General features: G+C 35.8%; 1 protein-coding gene across 4 annotated transcripts in view; it reads right to left on the bottom strand.

The window, feature by feature from the left end:
• PDE4D (phosphodiesterase 4D) overlaps positions 1-19,462 on the bottom strand; it is a 570,552-nt gene that overhangs the window by 317,452 nt on the left and 233,638 nt on the right. Inside the window, exon 1 of one of the 4 annotated variants that reach the window (XM_052670421.1) lies at positions 11,944-12,361. The exons of the other annotated variants lie outside the window; for them this stretch is intronic. Within the exon in view, the coding sequence (XP_052526381.1) occupies positions 11,944-12,212 (269 nt within the window). The 5' untranslated portion in view covers positions 12,213-12,361. Of the gene's footprint in view, positions 1-11,943; positions 12,362-19,462 lie in introns of those variants that run through there. 4 annotated transcript variants of the gene reach the window in all.

The following is a 19,462-nucleotide window of genomic DNA, read 5'->3' as shown; positions in this document are numbered from 1 at the left end:
GGGGTGGAACACCCTGTGCTCCAGCTTATGGTCACTGAGATCTGTGTTGGCAACACAATTTGATATCAACTGGCTTCCATCCTGAGTGCTGCATGGCAACCCCACCAACACTGGAGAAGCTATAGCAATAAAATGCATTTTCATGCATTGGGAAACATGGTTTTCCTAATAAAACAAGAACAGTTTGGTGGCAGAATTTATTTAAATCATTTCAGTAAATATATTCTGAAGTCAAATGGCATTTTCTACTCCAGAAATATCATCAACCTCATTTCAGTTGCTGTAAGATCACAGAATTATGAACATATAGTTATAGTATATCCTTGTGCTGTTTAGCAGACAATATGGAACACTATCCTGTAGGAGCCCAAGATTTCATTTCTGCAGTTTTAGACTTACTGTGTCAAAACCATTGTGGGTTTTTTGTGTGTATGCTTTTTTTTTTTTTTTTTTTTTTTTTTTTTTTAATGTGTGTGTATGTGTTAGAGAGAGAGAGAGAGAGAGAGAGAGAGAGAGAGAGATCTCAAAGCATTTAGATTACTTCTAAAATATACTGACTGATTTTAAACTGAATTATGTAAATTGATTTGCTCAATATCAAGCTGTGCACTTGGGAAATATAGCCCCACAAATGCAAACAAATGGTTAACTTCCTACAGTATTGCCCATTAGCAGCTACCCATATTTCTAACTGGATTAATGTACTTAGATATTACATGGCTCTAGCATCCCAACAACTAAAAGTTCTTTCATCTCTCTGTTGATCCTTCTTAATAAAGATATGGACAGCCAATACTATGTGCCTATACCAGCTAAAAAAACCTTATGACAGAGTCAACAAGACAAACAAAAAAACAACAACAAACACACACCTAATCTCAACAATTGCATACAGAAAGGGATATTAAAATAGATTTTAAGACAATTTCTCTGATGTTTAAAACTGCCAAAATTGTTTAGTCATAATTTTATTTGCTCTTCAGTGAATGGTAAATGTGATAGAATGAGGTGTACTTTACCAGCAATTCCAAATATCTCTTCCACCAGACTAGAATTTCTTTGTGTGAGCAGAACAGGCACATTTTACTGACAGAACAAAGACCTGTTTCACCCAGGTTTTGTAGGTGTTGGACCTGTTTCAGCCCAGGTTTTATAGGTGTTGGAATTTTCAATGAGAAAAGCAGGAAAAATATGTTTTGTATTCAAGACAGAAATGCTAATTTATAAAACTGAGTTTTGTCCCTCTTTCCATCCTATAGAATAAGCCTACACTTTTTGAAAGTATGCACTTTTCTACTCTGTCTGTTCTTTCTGTCAGTCGGAACAACTGACCTCTGAACTGCATAGCCAGCTTAGTGTGGCAGGTACCCGAACTGTTAAGTCCAATGGATCTGTAGTTGTCCTTCTCAGCTGCATTAATGCTTCCATTTTTTAGTGCAGATCAGTGGATAGACATTAGACTGGTATCTTTTTTTGCTTAAAATATTAAAACGTTTAAAAAAAGACAGTGTTGTCAGAATTCTACAATACGTAGCCTGTTAATACCATTAGAGAGTACAAACAGGTATTTAAAATTTAGAAGATTAGAAGTATTTTTTTGATCCGTAAGCAACGATAGCACTTCATAGTTGGAAACAATTGGAAAATATACTAACAATCTTCTGAGATAAATAGTATATTTTATTCCAAGTATTTAGAAATTAGGACAGTAGAATATAAACAATGTTGTTGAATCCACAGATTGACAACTGATGGGAGAGCTATGTTTAAAATTCCAGGATATTGGGATCTAATCCCACATTGTACCCACAAGGCCATCTGTCCCTCTTCTTGAATTTGTTTACAAGTCTCAGTAATCAACAAGACTTACTTATTTTTGTTCTGTTTGTGTTGCTTTTCAAAAATATTTTGTTCAAGCATGTACTTCTCTTTGAACTGGAGAAGCTTATTTTCTGGAGTTACATGATTGTTACACACAACAGTTATACAATTTTTCTCTCAATATAAGCAAAATAGATGCATAAATGGAACTTATCTTTTTGATTTGCACTATATTCTCACCACTACACATCACAGAAGATGATACAAAAGGGACAGATGATCATTTTTTTCCTAATGAGTTCTTCAATACATTATGTATTTATTCAAGGAGCTGTATCTCTAATGTGAATGCTACACATTACAATTCACCACGAAAAACTTAATGGTACCTGAAGATCACATTTTCCTATGTTGCTCAAGTCACTTGAATTACTTCCTCTTCCAAGCCATTTAACAAGCAGACAATTAAAACCTATGTGTAAGGAATTAATATTCTACTCAAATAAATGAATGGAGCAGAAGCAGGTTTTTCTGTTTTTCCTGATCCTCACTCAAAGGTTTATATTCAGAGCTGTGAATCACAAGCTATCAATTTAATCAATGATGTATTTTCTTTTTATAGGGAAGACAGACTTTTATTTTTTCAGTGATAGGCAAGGAAATTAATTATAAAGAAAAAAAGTACTTTCCTTTTTCTCGTGTTTTTAAGCTGCTAAAATCTTTTATAAACATTTTTTTGTTTGTTTTACTAAAGTGATTTGTGATGTTACACTTCCCTCTATCTCAACCAGACTATTACACCCAAACCCTCGCTGAAGCAGCAGCTGCCAGTGGCAGGTGTAATGGCTGTATGCAGTTACACAGTAGCCAAGGGCCAACAAGCCAACAGGGATAGTATGCAGTACGGCTATGAGTCAGTCATCTTACCCTACGTGTATCAGACAACCCAGAGCCCTTTGAGCTCTCCCCAGCAGCAGTGGGCTGCACGCCAGCAACTTGCCTTGAGCAGGGACTCCTCAAGACTGAGACAGACTTTCAGTAAGGGATTAATAGCCAGCGGAAACTTTGCAAACATTGTTAAATTGCATCTTGGATCCATTGTGCATATAATCCTCTGTACATAAACTGTTAAATCTGAGACAAAGTTTGGATCCAGCTGCACCCAGACACCGCTGAGATGCAGTTTGGAAAGCAAAAGGGTTCACTTTGAAACTCATGATTCAGTGAGAGGGACTCCTTGACAATTTTATCTGTGCTGTCTTCTACCAGTAAATAACCAAGTATACCAAATGTACAAATGACTAAATATTGAATTCATGCTGTTACCAGTATATTTATCAGTAGTCATTGAGTGTATGTGAATGCTTTACTTATTTTAATGCTCCAAGACCACAGAAAGAATTACAAGATGTTTTTGCTGAAAAAAGTTTGTTTTAGATATCTGAAATTAGAATTTCATTTAAATGAAATCTGTTTGGTGGCTGGTCTACTAGCTGACATCTACTTATACTAAGAAGCCAGAGTGAGAAACAGGGACTAAGTAGCCTCCAATAATCCATAATATACGAGACCTCAAACTATTTAGGCAACATATTCATACTAACTGCCAGGCTGAAATGAAGAACAAATGCTGGAAAAAAACCACATAGCTTGGAGAATTCAATAGCTCTGAAAATACAGAGAGAGTGAAAGATACTTTTCTCCATGTACTGAGCTGAGACTTCCTGCAGTTCTCCTTCAATATCACCCAGAAAAATAGTCCTGACAACAGAAAAGGAACAACTCCAGCTCAGCATACCAGTGCTGAGGCTGTTCAGCCTGGAGAAGACTCCAAGCAGATGACACATTCTTTAGCAGGGTCTGTTGTGATGTCTGTGTTGTAAGTGGAAATAATTTCAGGCTAAATGAGGGGAGATTTAGACTGAATACAAGAAGTTTTTTACAATAAGGGTGATGAGGCACTGGAAAAGGCTGCCCAGAGAGGTTGTGGATGCTCCATCTCTGGAGACATTCAAGGTCAGGCTAGACCAGGCTCTGAGCAACCTGATGTAGCTGTAGGTGTCCTTGCTCATTACAGAGGAGTTGGACTAAGTGACCTTTTAGGGTCCCTTCCAACTCAAACAGTTCTAAGATTCTATGATATTTTCAACTGATATTCTAGGGAAATCCCCTGTGATATGAAAATTCGAGAAGAATCATTAATAAATCACTTACTTTACTAACTTTCCTAGGAGAAATAAAAGACAGCAGAATATCACCATGATGAAGAAACTGCAGGTCTTTCAAGATAACACTACAATCTTCAAAAGAAAAGGGCTTCCTGACTTGGGTGGAAAGCAAGAAAATAGATCACCATGAAATTGCAAGGAACAAGTGAAAAATAATTTAAAAATAAGACCTCAGGGTATAGTTTGTTGTTAAACAGTGGAAAAACAAACAAAAAAACAGGACAGAGATGTCTTAAAGAAATAGAAAAGTAATAGCAGTAGAATCTACTGTTGGGTCATGAGGCACACGTTTTCTTCATTACCACCTATCAGAACAGAATAGATGATGCTGCATTTTATATCTCATCACTCAGTGATACTACTCTCCCTGCTAAGAGTGTTGAGGTGAGGAGAAACAGTGCATTGCTTTCTTTCAGTAAGTCCTTGTGGGCGAGGGTGGAACACTGAAGAACTTCAGACTAAATATCTGAGGCAGAGAAAGTCAGCATTTTCCAATACTTCAATAGAATATTCCCAAAACATCTCTGTTTTTCACACCCACAATTTTTTTTCTGGTGAGATGGATTTTGCACACTGAAAGATGCACTCCAATCTTGAATTCACTATGATTCAACCTTAGTAGAACTCTATCAAACTTCTTGGACATGCCAGCTAGTCTGGCTTATAGAACTAAGATACATAATTGTACATCACACATTCCTACATGTTACTACAAAATAAAAGCATTCCAAGGCTTACTTGAACAATCTTTTGTTGATATTGCCCACTAATATCAACCTCTACAATAAATCAACCCCACTGTCAGAACATGCTACTTGATTAGCTCTGTTTGTCTTAATAAGAGCATTTCCTCAGTGCTGATAAGTTTGGTACACTGAAGAATACAAACATGATATATATTAGCTGTACATATTCTTGCTAAAGAATTAAATGCAAAGACTTGTCAAGGGTAAGTTGTTGAAATTAGTGGGTGCAAGATGCCCTTACACAAATTTCCTCGCCAGCCTTCCTGGGAGCCTCTTTTCAGGAACTAGATGATGGTTATAAGGTCTCCCCAGAGACTTTTCTTCTTTAGGCTGAAGAGCCCCAACTCTTTCAGCCTGACCCCGCAGGGAAGGTGCTCAAGTTCTCTGATCCTCTTCATAAACCTCCTCTGGATCTGCTCCAATAATTCCATGTCTTTCTTTGTGTTGGGAGCACCAGAACTGGATGCAATACTCCAGGTGAAGTCTCACGAGAGCAGAACAGAGGGGCAGAATCACTTCCCTTGACGACACTTCTCTTTATGCAAACCATGATACAACTTGGCCCTCTGAGCTACAAGAACACCTTCTTCTTATGTTTAGTCTTTCACCATCTGACACCCACGAATCCTTCTTCTCAGGGCTGCTTTCAAGCCAGTCATCACCCAACCTGTATTTGTGCTTGGGATTGCCCTGATCCGTGTGTGTCAACTGCACCACTCAGCTTGGTGTTATCTCCAAACTTGCTGAGGATGCACACGATACCATTGTCTATGCCACCCACTAAATACTAAAGATACTAAATAGCTCTGGTCCCTGGAGAACACCACCCGTCTCTGCTGCTGACTGCAAGTCTGAGTGCAACCATCCAACCAGTTCCTTATCCAGCAAGTGATCCAGCCATCAAATCCTTTTTCTCCAATTTGGTGATCAGGGTGTTATACAGGACAGTGTCAAATGCTTTGCACAAGTCCAGGTAGATTACATCAGTTGCTCTTCCTTTATCTACTAAGGCCGTAACTCCATCATTAAAGGCCACCAAGTTTGTAAAACATGATTTGCCCTTGGAGAAGCCATACAACCTGAATTCATACAACCTTCTCTTTTTAAGCTTCATGTTTTATTTTACTATTCAATAGCATGTTATTTTTAATTACATTTTGTTGCATCTGTAACCTGACTAAATACTGCCTTAGCTATCAGGAGTACCCATATCTCATTAAATCAGAAAAAAACATGCTGCAATCTAGCACGTCTGAAATAATCTTTCTTAACAGTTTCTTCCTCTCTTGTTTGAACTACTCTGCCTTTCTCTCTAGGAAATGGATGTCTAACCTTTTGTCTTTCCTGAGCTGCAGCAAGTGAAGAGAAATTGTCTCAGGCCACATGAATATTAACTATATTATATATTTTATATAAATAACAAAATTGATTTTATATTTTTATTGAAGTGTAGAAAGGAGAGAATAAAAAAGTATGAAAGTGGCAGGTTGGAAAGGTACGCTATAGAAATGTTAATATAGAGACATACATCGCTTATGTATTTTATATACATGCTTCCCTACACAAATATTATACAATCCTTAATGTTCTGACCATAGTTATAAACCTATTCTTCTTTGATTGGTTTTCCTTTTGTAATACTTTTCATATACTAAATCATCTTTGTTTTCTGAAAAGCACTCAGTAGTGAAAGAGAAGAAAGCACAGATAGGTTTTAAAAGTCTTTGAATAAAATGCATCTTAAAATTTGGAAGAGAAGTCTCTAGGTTCACTGTGGTATATTTTATTGTAGCTTAGCACAGTTTCCGCAAAAATACGCTGAATCCAATAGTGCAGAACCACATCAGGTTTGGTAGATAGCGGAAAAGCAACATTCTTATATATTTATAACCAACATTTGAGTTTTTATTGTATTTTGAAAAGAAATTGTGAAATAGAAATAAGCAAAGAAACTGAGTTTGTCAATATTCTTATGCCAGTTACATTCCTGAAACTTAAAATGGCACACCCTACCCGTATCTATCTAAACTATTTCCAAGGCATCTATCGTTTTCATATCTGAGTGCCAAAGTCAATGGGAAAATATTTACTATGGGTGGGGACAAAGACTGACTAAATTCAGATGAAAGTACTGTCTGTAAATGGGTACATACTTGTGTTCTTACAGACAATAATCATATTAAACGTTTAGGTTTTAGGGTGCATATGTAAATATTTTTTAAAAGACATATAATGAGCGAAACCATTAAAATCTCAAATATCAAGTTACTAAATGAGTCCTGGAGGACATATGGAAGGGACAGAGATATCAAAGGGGAAGATAGCAATGCAGCTATGAATAACAACGCCTCATATAATGAAGAGAATGTCATTTATCACTACTTGCTGTATTTGAATATATATACTCACTGTATATATTGTATATATAGTTTATATATAATAAACATATTATATGTACAAAAAATAAACACTAAGGGGTGCAAATATTCTGTCCAAAATAGTATACAACAGAGTAAAAAATCTGCTATTTGAATGTATGTTCATAGAGAAATATTAAGACAACAGATAATTAAAAAGCAAAAACAAAACAAAAAAAAACTAAGAACATGTAATGACTTCATTTTTTTATTCTATTAAACACCCTATAGTTGCTGTGTTGCACTGATGTTACTATTTTATTGCAAATACGCTTCTTGCTCCTCCTTCCTTCTCTACAGAAAGGAATTTTTCATGTTAAATAAAGGAAAGCTGACTTCCCACAAGTTGCCAAAGCTGCAGGACTTCAAGTATCTAAACATCCTTCCACAAACCTTTGAACACGTCACACACACTGGCTTTTCTCACAGCTGGGGAATTCTCAGACCTCCCTCCCTGGAACCAAAAGCACCCACTGCTCGCAAATCCCGTTACACACAATTTCACCATAATTATGCTCTTGTCAAACTGCACTGGGGAGTCAGTGGCTTAGAAAAGGCATAGGAAGAGACAGCTGAGACAATGCAGAAACTGATATTGCCAAACATGTACAAGGGTTCATTTATCTTGTCTGGTTGTTACAAGTACTTCTACATCATTACACTAAACAAGCCTCAAAGCATTGTGATAACTTTTCAGTAGTTCAATATAAAGCAGATTTCTGAGGAATTTGAGTTGCTTTTGGCTAAAGTATATTCAAATTCCTGTCCACAAAGCTTTAAAACACTTGTTTCTTTCAGTTGTTATGGTTGTTTCCTATGGACTGACACTGTCTACAAACTGACACTGGTACAGGCCAGCAGTTCCCAATGAGTTCCAGGCCGTAACACTCTCTGAAATACCAAGTTATTCAGAAACTTCTCCATCAAAATGAAGATCCTATGCAATTCTACTGCTTAAAGTCTCCTCTTTCAAGTTGCTCCTTATGCAGTGCTTCTTCCCCCTTAAGAACCTAAAATCAGTAATTTGGAAGTTATTCTTTCAACTGTTAGAATGAATTCTGAGTTACAGTTGAGGAAGGATAAAGTATGAGGCTACCAGCCCAGAAATGAACACCAAGTTGACAGAACTATTATCAAATTTCTCATTACAGTCCTGTAAGCAAAATGAAGTAATCATTTATCTGAATATAGCACAAGGATAGTTCATAGTGTCCCTTAAAAACCTCACGGTTTAACCTGGAAAGTTAAACACACGTACACACGCTTCCATAAAAACTACTACATGTCTTCCTGAACTTCCTTTTCAGAAAGAAAAGACATAAACAATCCTGTCCATTTCTTAAACATTCCTACTGTATCACTCAATATATAGTTTTTAGAACAGAGAACAGCTTAACTTTTCAGGAAGGATGAACTGCAAAGCCTCTTTCAGAAATATCAAAGGCTTACACTCTCAATCTTTTTTAATCACATGCAGTGATTAGAATGTACATAACTACCTTTCACATAATACACAATCCCCCCATAGTATTAATTGGACATGTGTTAATATTGCATCTTATAAGAGGTACCTCACCATAAAACAAGAAGGCATTTTGAAATTTCAACCAGGCCATTCATTCAATCTGATCTTATGCAAACTGATATTCCTGACATATGACTACAATTATTAACATTTTACTCAGCAAAACAATAAGCCACATAATACAGTAAACGCATCTTGGTGTCAACAGTTTTACAGTCTAAGCCATCATAGGGCAATAGCTATGGGCCTTATGAAAGAAAAAAGAACTAAAATGCCAGAAGAATCCAGCCTGCTCTAACTGCCAGTATATGAATAGAAATCAGGCAGTCAGAACTATTCATTTAGCTGGTATCTAAATGCACTGGACCTGCAGTGGCAGTATGTTGCATCACTACAAAACATGGCAATGTGTTTTGTGCTATATAATTAGTTCTTATGTTTAGAATTGTGTGAGTGCATGTTTATGTGCATACTCCTATCTACATTTTGCAAATGCAGAAAGGATGGAATACGACACAAATAGCATTCTATTTTATTGGTGGCTTAAGTGAGATTGATATTAAAATGTTTCATGTCAGTGTGGACAGTGCCCTAAACAAGAAAGATGCACACATAAAGAACTCAACTACTGTTCTTAAAGTACAAAATGAATAAATTACAAATTTAATAGAATTGAAGCACTTACAGAAAAGATCAGAACTATGGAGGACAAATAATATGTCCTGAAACCCATTATATAATATTTGGGAGTAAGCTCTGAATTTAGAGCACCATTTTTTTCTAGGAGCAGACTAAAATAAGATTATGTGAATACAAAATTTCAAATACTATATTTTCTATTTAGCCAAAGTATTATAAAACTAAGTGTCACAGTTATCTCACTTTTCTAAATAGATAATCAACTGAAGACCTACTAGCAATGGGGTGAATGGAATGAAGCAACAAGTAAGATTAGAAAGCACACAATAGTACTTCCGCTTTCCTTTTCAGGCCTGTAAATCTGACAACACACGCAAGTTCTCTGGTTATTTATTCTAATTCTCTCTTTGATTTACTACTTCCCTATTTTCTTGCTAAATAAAACCTGTTTCTAAGATGGCCCAGTCTTACAAATCATTTAGAAATATGTATGAAATGTTTAATTCAAGTAATTTAAAAGGTTAGTATCTGGAGAAGAACAAACATTTCCTGCAGTCAACATCATGTAAAAAGAGGCACTCTACCCAAACTCAGAACTTTACAAAACTCATTGTAGGAAGTGCATTTAAACAAAATTCCACTTTTTAATACTGTGAAAGCCTTTGCCATTTCATATTGCCCAAACCTGTTTGTTCACTTCATTACTGTCGCCTTTAATACGCTTCCTTTCTGTTTTCCCTGAACTGTTCACAATAACTGTCATAACACATAACCATACGTGATACATTTCCTTAGTAATTTTTTTTAAAAAGCATTATTTTCAGTTTACAAAGTAAAACAGCTCTGCCTGAATTTTTTTTCTTGGCTTTTTGTTTGTTTGGTTTTTGTTTCAGTCCTACACATTCTTATCTCTAGGCTGTTTTCTGAAAAGCAAGATTTAGAAAGCCTTAATACTGTTGGAGGTTACGTTTAATTATTAAGGGAAAGTGTAGTCTCATAACTTCATCCAGTTTTCTCTTTTAATACGTGCAATGTCTGACCAGACACACTGGTTCTAAAACATTCTTAGGAAAAAAGGCACACATTCTTTCCTCCCTCATTCAATTCAAGAGTTGTACTATCAGAGAAAACTTGTTACTCTAAGCCAGGTCTGTAACTACAAGCTAAAAAAAGGCAGTTATTGTTTTGGGATTTTTGTTATTACATTTTAATGTACCATATACTAAGCTTGCTTGATTTGACTGATTTTGTCTGTGGTATGTATCCACACTTAACTATACACTGACTATAGACATCTTTCTCAATTAACCTTTATTATTTATTATGCTGTATATATTTGTTTTTTAATCAGTGATTAATCTTAATATTATAACATCATTTTCCCCTTATACGTTCTTGCTAGTATATTCTAACATGCAGTACAGAAATACAGTTTTGCCACAAAAAACATTCATTGTAAAGATGTAGAATACACCTATCACATATCTGTGGTGTAGATTTAATATCAGACAAGTGAAAATAAATTTGAATAACACGTGTTTATGTACTGCTTACAATGTGTGACTTTGAGTATATTTCAGACCCCCTCCACATTTTATGTTACATATTTATTTGAAAAATACTGGGGATAAAATCTGACAAGAAAAAAAAGACAAAACACATTAAGATGTCAGGACCATTAAAGCAAACAGGCAAGTGTTATTGAGTTACAATAATTTGGTATGGATCATTTGGAAAAAAAAAAAGAATAAATTAAGTAATGAAATTATGCTGCTGTTTGGCAAAAGGTGGATGCAACAAGATTAAGTGTTGTTGTTGTTGTTTTAAAATATATATTTGATTACAAAGACATGGCTAAAAATGATTGTGATCAAAAAAAAAAAAAAAAAAAAAAGTGCTACCGAACCATTTAACAAGGGTTTCTCTTTCTGTCTTTCTGCTGTTTATCCTAGTAACTGTTTTAATAAGAAGTACTATTTCATATACAACCTATCCCCACCCATCTCTATCAAGTGCTTCTTAATTTGAACTTTGTTGACAGATAAAGTCGTGTTATCCTGTTTTCAAGTTTAGAGACAGGTGAACAAGAGGGAAGTAGGGGGGCATAAATTAGCTATAAATACACAAAATGTATTAAAAAAAAAAAAGCAAGCAAGAAAAAAAAAAGCCTTCCTTGTCATTCTAGCCTGAACAGCACAGAACCAGATAAGAACTTTTCCTTCTGAAGACTACACTTTTTTTTTTCTTTTCTCTTGGGAGAAGAGGAAAAAGGGAATTATCATCCAAAATAAAAAGAAAAACAAAGGAAAAAAGGGTAGTTTTGAAAAAGCAAATACTTTGTTTTGTTTTTGTTTTATTTTTTTACTTTATATTTGTTATCTAACTCACTGTTTTAAACTTCAGATATGAAATGAACTTGAGTCACAAATTAGAACTATTAAACTGTCTCTTTCAGTCAGAGCGATTCATGCCTGCGTCAAGCAAACACAAGCCCTGACACCAGGGAGAGAAATGCTCTATGCAGGCAAGTTAGCCTGACATCTTGTAATGACCTGCTCAGTGCTTACCAGGTATGTGCCACAGTGAAACGCCGCTGCTTTGGTATGTTGCTGTTCAAAAGCATCCTGCGTAAAAGCCTGGGAGAGTTTCGAGGAGAAATAACTGGAGATAAGCGAGGAGAAGCAGATGAAGATTTCTTAGATGCCCCAGACTTTTCATATTGCAAGAGGTTTTCCCTCAGGGTCTTCACAAGATCTTCATTTAACCACAGATTTTGACAATGTGAATTATCCACCTCAGGAACAGCCAGGGTGTCCGGGCTTGTCTGCTGAGCCATGCCTCCCAAGTAAGCTTCCTACTAAGGTCTGCTATAGCCCTATGATAGTTTGACTCCCTTCCAAGTCGCCTCCAAGGAACTACGCAGAGCTCCGGGCTCTTGCTCAGCCTATGCTGCTCTCAACATGGTGTTGCTGCCCTCAGCCTCTCTCTGCAGATTATGATCTACAAAGAAAAAAGTGGACTAACTCCTCCACAGAAACCTATTAAATATTACCACTCCTCTCACAGTCCTCTTGCCAAAGATCACTTATTAGCTATCATAGCGAGTGCACACAGCCTTTTGTCGGAGCTATAAAGCTGCCTGTTAAACTATTGGAACTAATGCGCTGCAGCTGCTTGAGTAGCTTCTCGTTATGTACATAAAAAGTGTTGGAGGAGGGCTTAAGCATCAGATGCGTGCTCATTTGTTTGGTTATTCTTTCTATTTATCTATTCCTGAACCTTCAGGGAGGTCTGGAAGGAGGGGGGAATATCCTCTTTTATGTTTTTGTTGTTGTTGTTGTTTTTCCCCATAATCTACAGTATTTGTCATTCCCAATTACAAATGGAGATTACAAACTTTTATCTCAAGCTATTAAATACTAGGACGATGTAAAAGGGTTCCAGTACTGCCTTCTCTTCCTTATCCCCAACCCAACAACAGCAGTTTTATGGCAACCGCTTTTCAAATGCATTTAGGAAAGGCTAATGCTGCTTTACATTTTCTAGAAATGCAAAACAGACATGACGTTAAAAGTTGTAAACAAACCAAAACCAGACTATGAGATACCAGTATTGGTGTAAGGAGATGTTCTTAATTTAGTGTATCATCATCACTACTTGAACTACAAAAGTGACTTTTTTACTGTTTGCTGTTGGTGAGGAAACTGTCTGATGTAATGAAGAGGGAGCCTCTGAAATATAAAAAGCAGAAGTACTTGCACTTTTTTGATCAATGCTATTTGCTACTGCTATTAAATTCCATTTTAAAATATTTTAATTATACAAGAAGATATCATTGCAGCTTTTTTTTTTTTTTTAATCCAAGAAAATCTCTTTCTGCCAATCCTTAGAGATGAGTTTCTTGTTGCTTGTTAGGACTAATTTTTAATTAAATTGACTCATTCCAGCTATTCTGAAGGAGGAAATTTTTATTTAATGTGCTCAGTTTTGTTGATGACTGATGGCAAAGATCTGCAATAACCAGTGGAAGGCTAATATTTACTTAAGCTTGCTGCATTCATTTTTACAGTGACAACAATAGTATTTCAGTTATAAACATACTTCCTCTTCACTCTAAAGGAAAAGTCATCGCCTCTCTATGAAAGATTTCTTTTTAACGTCAGAGCATTGGTTGCATATTGTTTTTGTTAATAATATATTTTTTTCCTTCCCTTTATCTTACAATCCTTCTTTACGAATAAGAATTTCATTTTACAAGCACATACAGCATCTAGGTTTTCAGTGGGGTGAAGTTTGTTTGACCACAATTATATTGCCACATGTGAAAGGCAGATACTGTTACCGACACTGAGGTGAAATCAGAAATCCCATAAAAGCAGGCCTGTGCCAAAAAAGAAAAGGAATCATCTTTGTACTTAGCACTGAGGTCAGAAATGCTGAGAATTATAAAGAGAACACCACAATGCTGGCAGAAGCAGGGCAGAACAGCAACTGAAAGGTCAACTTACATTAAGAATGACGTTGCTATCAGGTATGAGCCACATTACGTAGACAAGTTTAACTTTATTGTGTCTTATATGAAAGTTGAGAACAGCGTTAATTACAGATTTAACTCAGTCTTGGGCAGTGCCACAGAATGCAGAAAATACCATGCATTCCATTTTATCTATTTTTTCTAGAATTTTATGTAAAATTTAATCAGGGTTCATGTCATGGTTTTAGCTGAAATGCAGTCAGTTTTCTTCACAGAGTGCTGCTGCTGCTTGGACTTTTGATGAAAACAGCATTGTTAACATAAAGATGTTTCAATTGTTGCTGAGCAGTGCTGTACCCGGGCAAGGACTTTTCAGCTTCTCACTCTGCCTTGCCAGAGTGGAGCTAAGCCTGCACGAGGAGATGGGAGGAGACAGAACCAGGAAAGCTGACTCAAACTGGATATGTCATATGAAATGTCATCATGATGAATTGTAACAGTGAGGTAAAGATGAAGGAATGGTGGGGTGCTTGGAGAGATGATGTTTGTATTCTCAATGAACAGTTAGATGTGGTGAGCTCTGTTTTCCTCTACATGGCTGAATACCTGCCAGCCAATGGGAAGCAGTGAATGAATTTCTTCTTCTTCTTTGCTTGTGCATGCAGCTTTTGTTTTATCAAAGCTGTCCTTAACTCATAAGTTCTCTCAATTATACCTTTCCAGTTCTCTCCCCCACCCCATGTGAGGAAAGCGAGTGAGCAGCTATGGGGTGCTGAGCTTCTGCTGGGGTAAAGCACAGCAGTGAAGATCAATAATGCCCAAATATAAAATAAGATCCAGATAAAATTAAACTTCAAAAACAAAATTTGAGTTATGAAATTTAAACGGGAAATGGACTGTTAATCCACAGATGGAAAAAATTAATTGGATTAAATCGTAACTAACATGCAGCTGACATAATCACTCCTATTCCTTTTTCTTTGGAAGAACAGTATACACAACTCTGCTCTTCAACAAGTAGAATAAATATATAAATTCTGCTTGTAGAGCATAATATAAGTGATTATTTTGTTTGTATGATGGACAAAATATTACTTGTGTTAGTCTACTGTGCTACATAAGTCTACTCACTTTTTCAAACAATACAGTTTGCACAAGTGAGACCTAGGCTATTTTATGCTATGAAATACTGCCATCTTATGTCTATTCCAAAGCATGGTCTTAAGAGAGCTGTAGTAGCTTTCTTAAGCCAGAAATTGAGAGATCAATTATATCAATAAGACTAGCACTGATTTCAGTTCATAACTCAAGTTGGAATACATTACAGAGAAAATGATATAAAAGTATTAGTCCACAAATCTAGAGTCTCACTTCTCTTTTCTTTAGTAGGACTAGAATCAAGGACCATTATTTTGATACCTAGCATGTAGGGTTTGGACTCAATCTCTTGAAGTCCCTTACAAACCCAGCGATTCTATGATTCTGCGATTACAGGTACTTAGTGGATAGCCACATATTCAAAGAGGTAATATGGAACATGTACAGAACAGCAAGCTAACACCTGTTAGCAGAAAATTTGAACACAGTCAATATAAGGAGCAACATTTACTTAAAAACTAAAATGCTAGAAGAAATATGAATGCAGATACTGTGTTTTCCCAGACAGCTTTGTCTGACATAAATGCTTCTCTTTCTCCAAAGAGAAAGAAACAAAACGAAACAAAAAATTCTGGGACTGCTTAAAAAAAAAAATCTTCACATAATCAGAACTACAGGCTGTAGGTTTTTCAACCAGTATTAAATTGTATTTATTTATTTATTTTTAAATACAGACGAGTATGGGTGGACTGCTCAGTGGATGAAGAACTGGCTGCAGGATCGAGTCCAGAGAGTGGTGGTCAGTGGCTCAATGTTTGGATGGAGATCAATGACAGGTAGTGTCTCCCAGGGGTCAGTGCTGGGGCTGATACTTTTTAATGTCTTCATCAGTGACATTGAAGTTGGGGTCAAATTCACCCTCAGCAAGTTTGCTGATGACAGCAAGCTGTGGCGTGTGGTTTACACACGAGAGAGTGTCTAAGTCTAAAAGGACCTAGAGGAACCTATACAGACTTTAGCAGTGGGCCCAGGTTAACTTCACGTGATTCACTAAACCTGAGTGTAAGGTCTTGCGTCTGGGTTGAGGCAATCACCAATGCAAGCTGAGAGAGGAAAGAATTGAGTGCAGCCCTGACAAAAAAGACCTGAGGATACATCTTCGCTGTAGATATCACAGAAAATTTTTATACACATACTTCCAAAATGGCTAAATCAAATACATATCCATAGTGTACTTCTGACAGTTGAAAACTGAGACTCCCTCCAAATCTCAGGATTCTACATTTCCTTCTACAATTTGTGCTGCTATGAAGAACTAATGCTGTTTTCAGAGTGTTATTTGTTTTTGAAATAGCATTCTATGAATTGAGAGCTGTTAGAAGAGATCCACTGTTTTGTAAATTCTGAAGTGAATGAACTGTCAAAGAAATAGAACTAAAAAAACTCGTTCACATACAGGAATGCAACAACAACAACAAAGAAATAGGAGAAACAGAGTTCTCAGGAGCAATGTGCTTAGTATTTTGTTATGAGTGAAAAAATTCTACCAACATGGCATAGAACAGCCTGAAGATTTTGCTCTAAAAAGATCAGATGTTCCTTAGAGTAAAGATAATAAAAAAAACTTTGAAAGATAGTGGTTCATATTAATATATATTCAATATATTGAAGAGCTATCATTAGAAAGGACTTGTAACAAAATCCTGCTTGACTAAACAAAAAAAGCAATCACCACTTGAAAATAAAAGTTTTAGCATATCAATTGTTGAAAAAAAATGCCTCAGCTACAGTGAGACATGCTAGAATATAGAAACAAAGAAAAAAACAGTATTACTTTTAAAAATATGCTTTTCAGTGTGGCAAGAAGCGTGGTTTGCAGGGAAAAGATAGGAAGAGATAGAAAGATGTACAATTCCCCACACATACACATTAATATAAAAGTGAATCACCACAAATGCTAAATAAGAATAAATAGAGCAGCAACTGTGTAATGAAAACATTTCCTGGAGTAGGATTAAAGGAAATGGATGTACTTCTACACAACTACATCAAAGAATGGGGAGGTGTATTTGGCAAAATTCCTGCCATTAAAACACAACAACACAACAAGGACGTTTCTGAGCGGTCAGACACAAGAATGGAAAGTTGACTCAATAAGGAATCTGTACCATCTGTTATATTCCAACCAACATGTTATTTTAACCACATGGTACAAGTTGGGATGAATTCAAAGAAATATTTATAAAATCTAAAGCGATCCAAAAATAACAATTAAAAAAAAAAAGTACAGAAGTTTACAATAAGTTCCTAAGACTAATTCACTGTCTGCAGATGAGCTATTTCTAGTGGCAAAAAAATAAGTACATTAAAAGACAAATCACAGCTAATGAGAAAGCATTAATAACACAGGATGTTTCAGAATTCTGAGACTTCTACGTAAGCTGTTGAATTTATGAGGGGTTCAATTCAAGCTTGTTCCTTTAAATTGTTCTCTCCTGCTATGAAATTTTGAATAGATAAAGAAAATATACCTTTTAAGAAATTCATTTAGATAATTCATTGAAAGCCACTGCAGTGTCTTTTCTATGTATTTTAAAGTTGTAACTCGACACAATTTAAGAATTGGAATTTAAACAGCACGAAGTATTTGCTTCTACAATGTGATTAGGAATTAATAAAGACAATTCTTAGACAGGAATAAACTAGCAACAGAAGCCAGAATACAAAGCACAGTATGAAAAACTGATATATAACTAATGCCTTAAAAGAAAATGGTAACGAAATTAATTTCCTCAATGCATCTAATTAGAGACATTCCAAATTATCTGTTGAATTACATTCTATCACACATACACCTAGAGAAATAAAATATAACTATAACAAAGAAGTATAGCCAAGTGTAAGAGTGTCATATACAATCTATCAGGTTAGAAAAACAAAATATTTCCAATATACTTCTATTTCATCAACCTAGTATTTCATCTAGTATTTCATTATCATTTGAAGCAGGATGATGAAATAGAAGAAATAAAGGAGCTGCAGGAAAACCATTTAAGGGTGTGATGCTTACCCAGTACAAAATTGGGTATATATTTGTGTCACCACTTTATCACTAGCTTAAGGAATATTTCTAGTTTTGGAGTAGTTAATATTCCAAACCTCTAATTGGGAATAATTGTAAGGAATATGTCCTTTTTTCATCTATAAAGCTGAAGTTTTCTAAGGGGCAAGAAAAACTGTCAGACCTTTATGAAATACCTTAACTATCTGTTACATTAACATCCTTGAATTACTGACTGAAGCCAAACCAAGCTAACATGACAAAAAATATGCAAAACATTTCTGAATTGAATTTTACAATATCCTTCTGGTGCTTAGATAGGATATTCTGCCTTTAATGTTAACAAAGAACAGACATAAGAGCTCACTAAAAATAGAATTTGTGAGTTAGTGGAAAAAGAACTAAGGACTTAAGGAGATTTTTATACAGTTGAATGTAAAACATTAAATCCATTAACTGACAAAGATAATCCAGAGGCCAGAACATGAAGGATATTTTCCAGCTTTATTTTTCAAGCTTTTATTTTTTAACCTTTAAAATTCTGCTTTTTGTTGCTGGTTTTTGCAATGTTTTTATTTATTATTACATTTCAAATAATTAGGTAATCTCATAATGGCTGCATTAAGAACAAATATTGGTTCTATTTATATCTTGACTACAAAATAAAAGGCCAAAAAAAAACCCCAAAAAAACCAAAACCCTCAGAAAGGGAAAACAAAAAGTCCTCCTATTATTTTCACTGATTATGGGAGCCCATCAGGGGAACACTTCTTAAAATTTTGTAGCTGGCTGAATTTGCCAGCTAACTTGCACAACTAAAGGCTGTTATATCAAGCGGATATTTGCACAGCAACTAAATCCAAGAACTGGTTGTGGGAAACCTTGGTATTATGTAGCAGAAGTTTGCCTTTTGCGTTCCGAGAGACTGCTACACACTCTGAGCCCAGCTTTCCTAGAAGTGACTGAACATCTGCTGATGGGAAATAGCAAATTAGTTCCTTGTTTTGCTTGGCTTGTATGTGTAGCTTTTTCTTTACATGGTAAATGTCTTCACTTCTACTCATGAGTTCCCACACTTTCTACCTTTCTGATTCTCTCCACCATCCCTCCCAGGAGCAGGTGGCTGCACAGTGCTGCCTGCTGGGTTAGATCACAGCATTTGCCCTTATAAAGAATCAAAGCCACAATGGTCTGGAAGAAAGTGTCTGATGACAGCACATTTCCTCTTTAGTGAAGTTGGAGTACCTTTGAAGACTTGATTGTGCTCCTAGGATCATTTGTAGAATGCATAATCTTCTCCATATGTAAGATTAAATACTCCTTTGCTGTTAAAGGAGACTGCAACTATCAGGGAAGTGAGTGATCAAGGCTGTCTTCTGGAAACAAGTGTGTAATAGCAGAACTGCATTTGAGACACTGCTTGCATTATAAGGTATTGTCCTAGAAAAGAGTT

The sequence above is a fragment of the Tympanuchus pallidicinctus genome, unplaced genomic scaffold, assembly GCF_026119805.1.
Source record: "Tympanuchus pallidicinctus isolate F22 unplaced genomic scaffold, pur_lepc_1.0 scaffold9, whole genome shotgun sequence".
NCBI classification, from domain to species: domain Eukaryota; kingdom Metazoa; phylum Chordata; class Aves; order Galliformes; family Phasianidae; genus Tympanuchus; species Tympanuchus pallidicinctus.
Note: the sequence above shows the minus strand (reverse complement) of the source record. Positions and strands in the feature narration are given on the sequence as shown.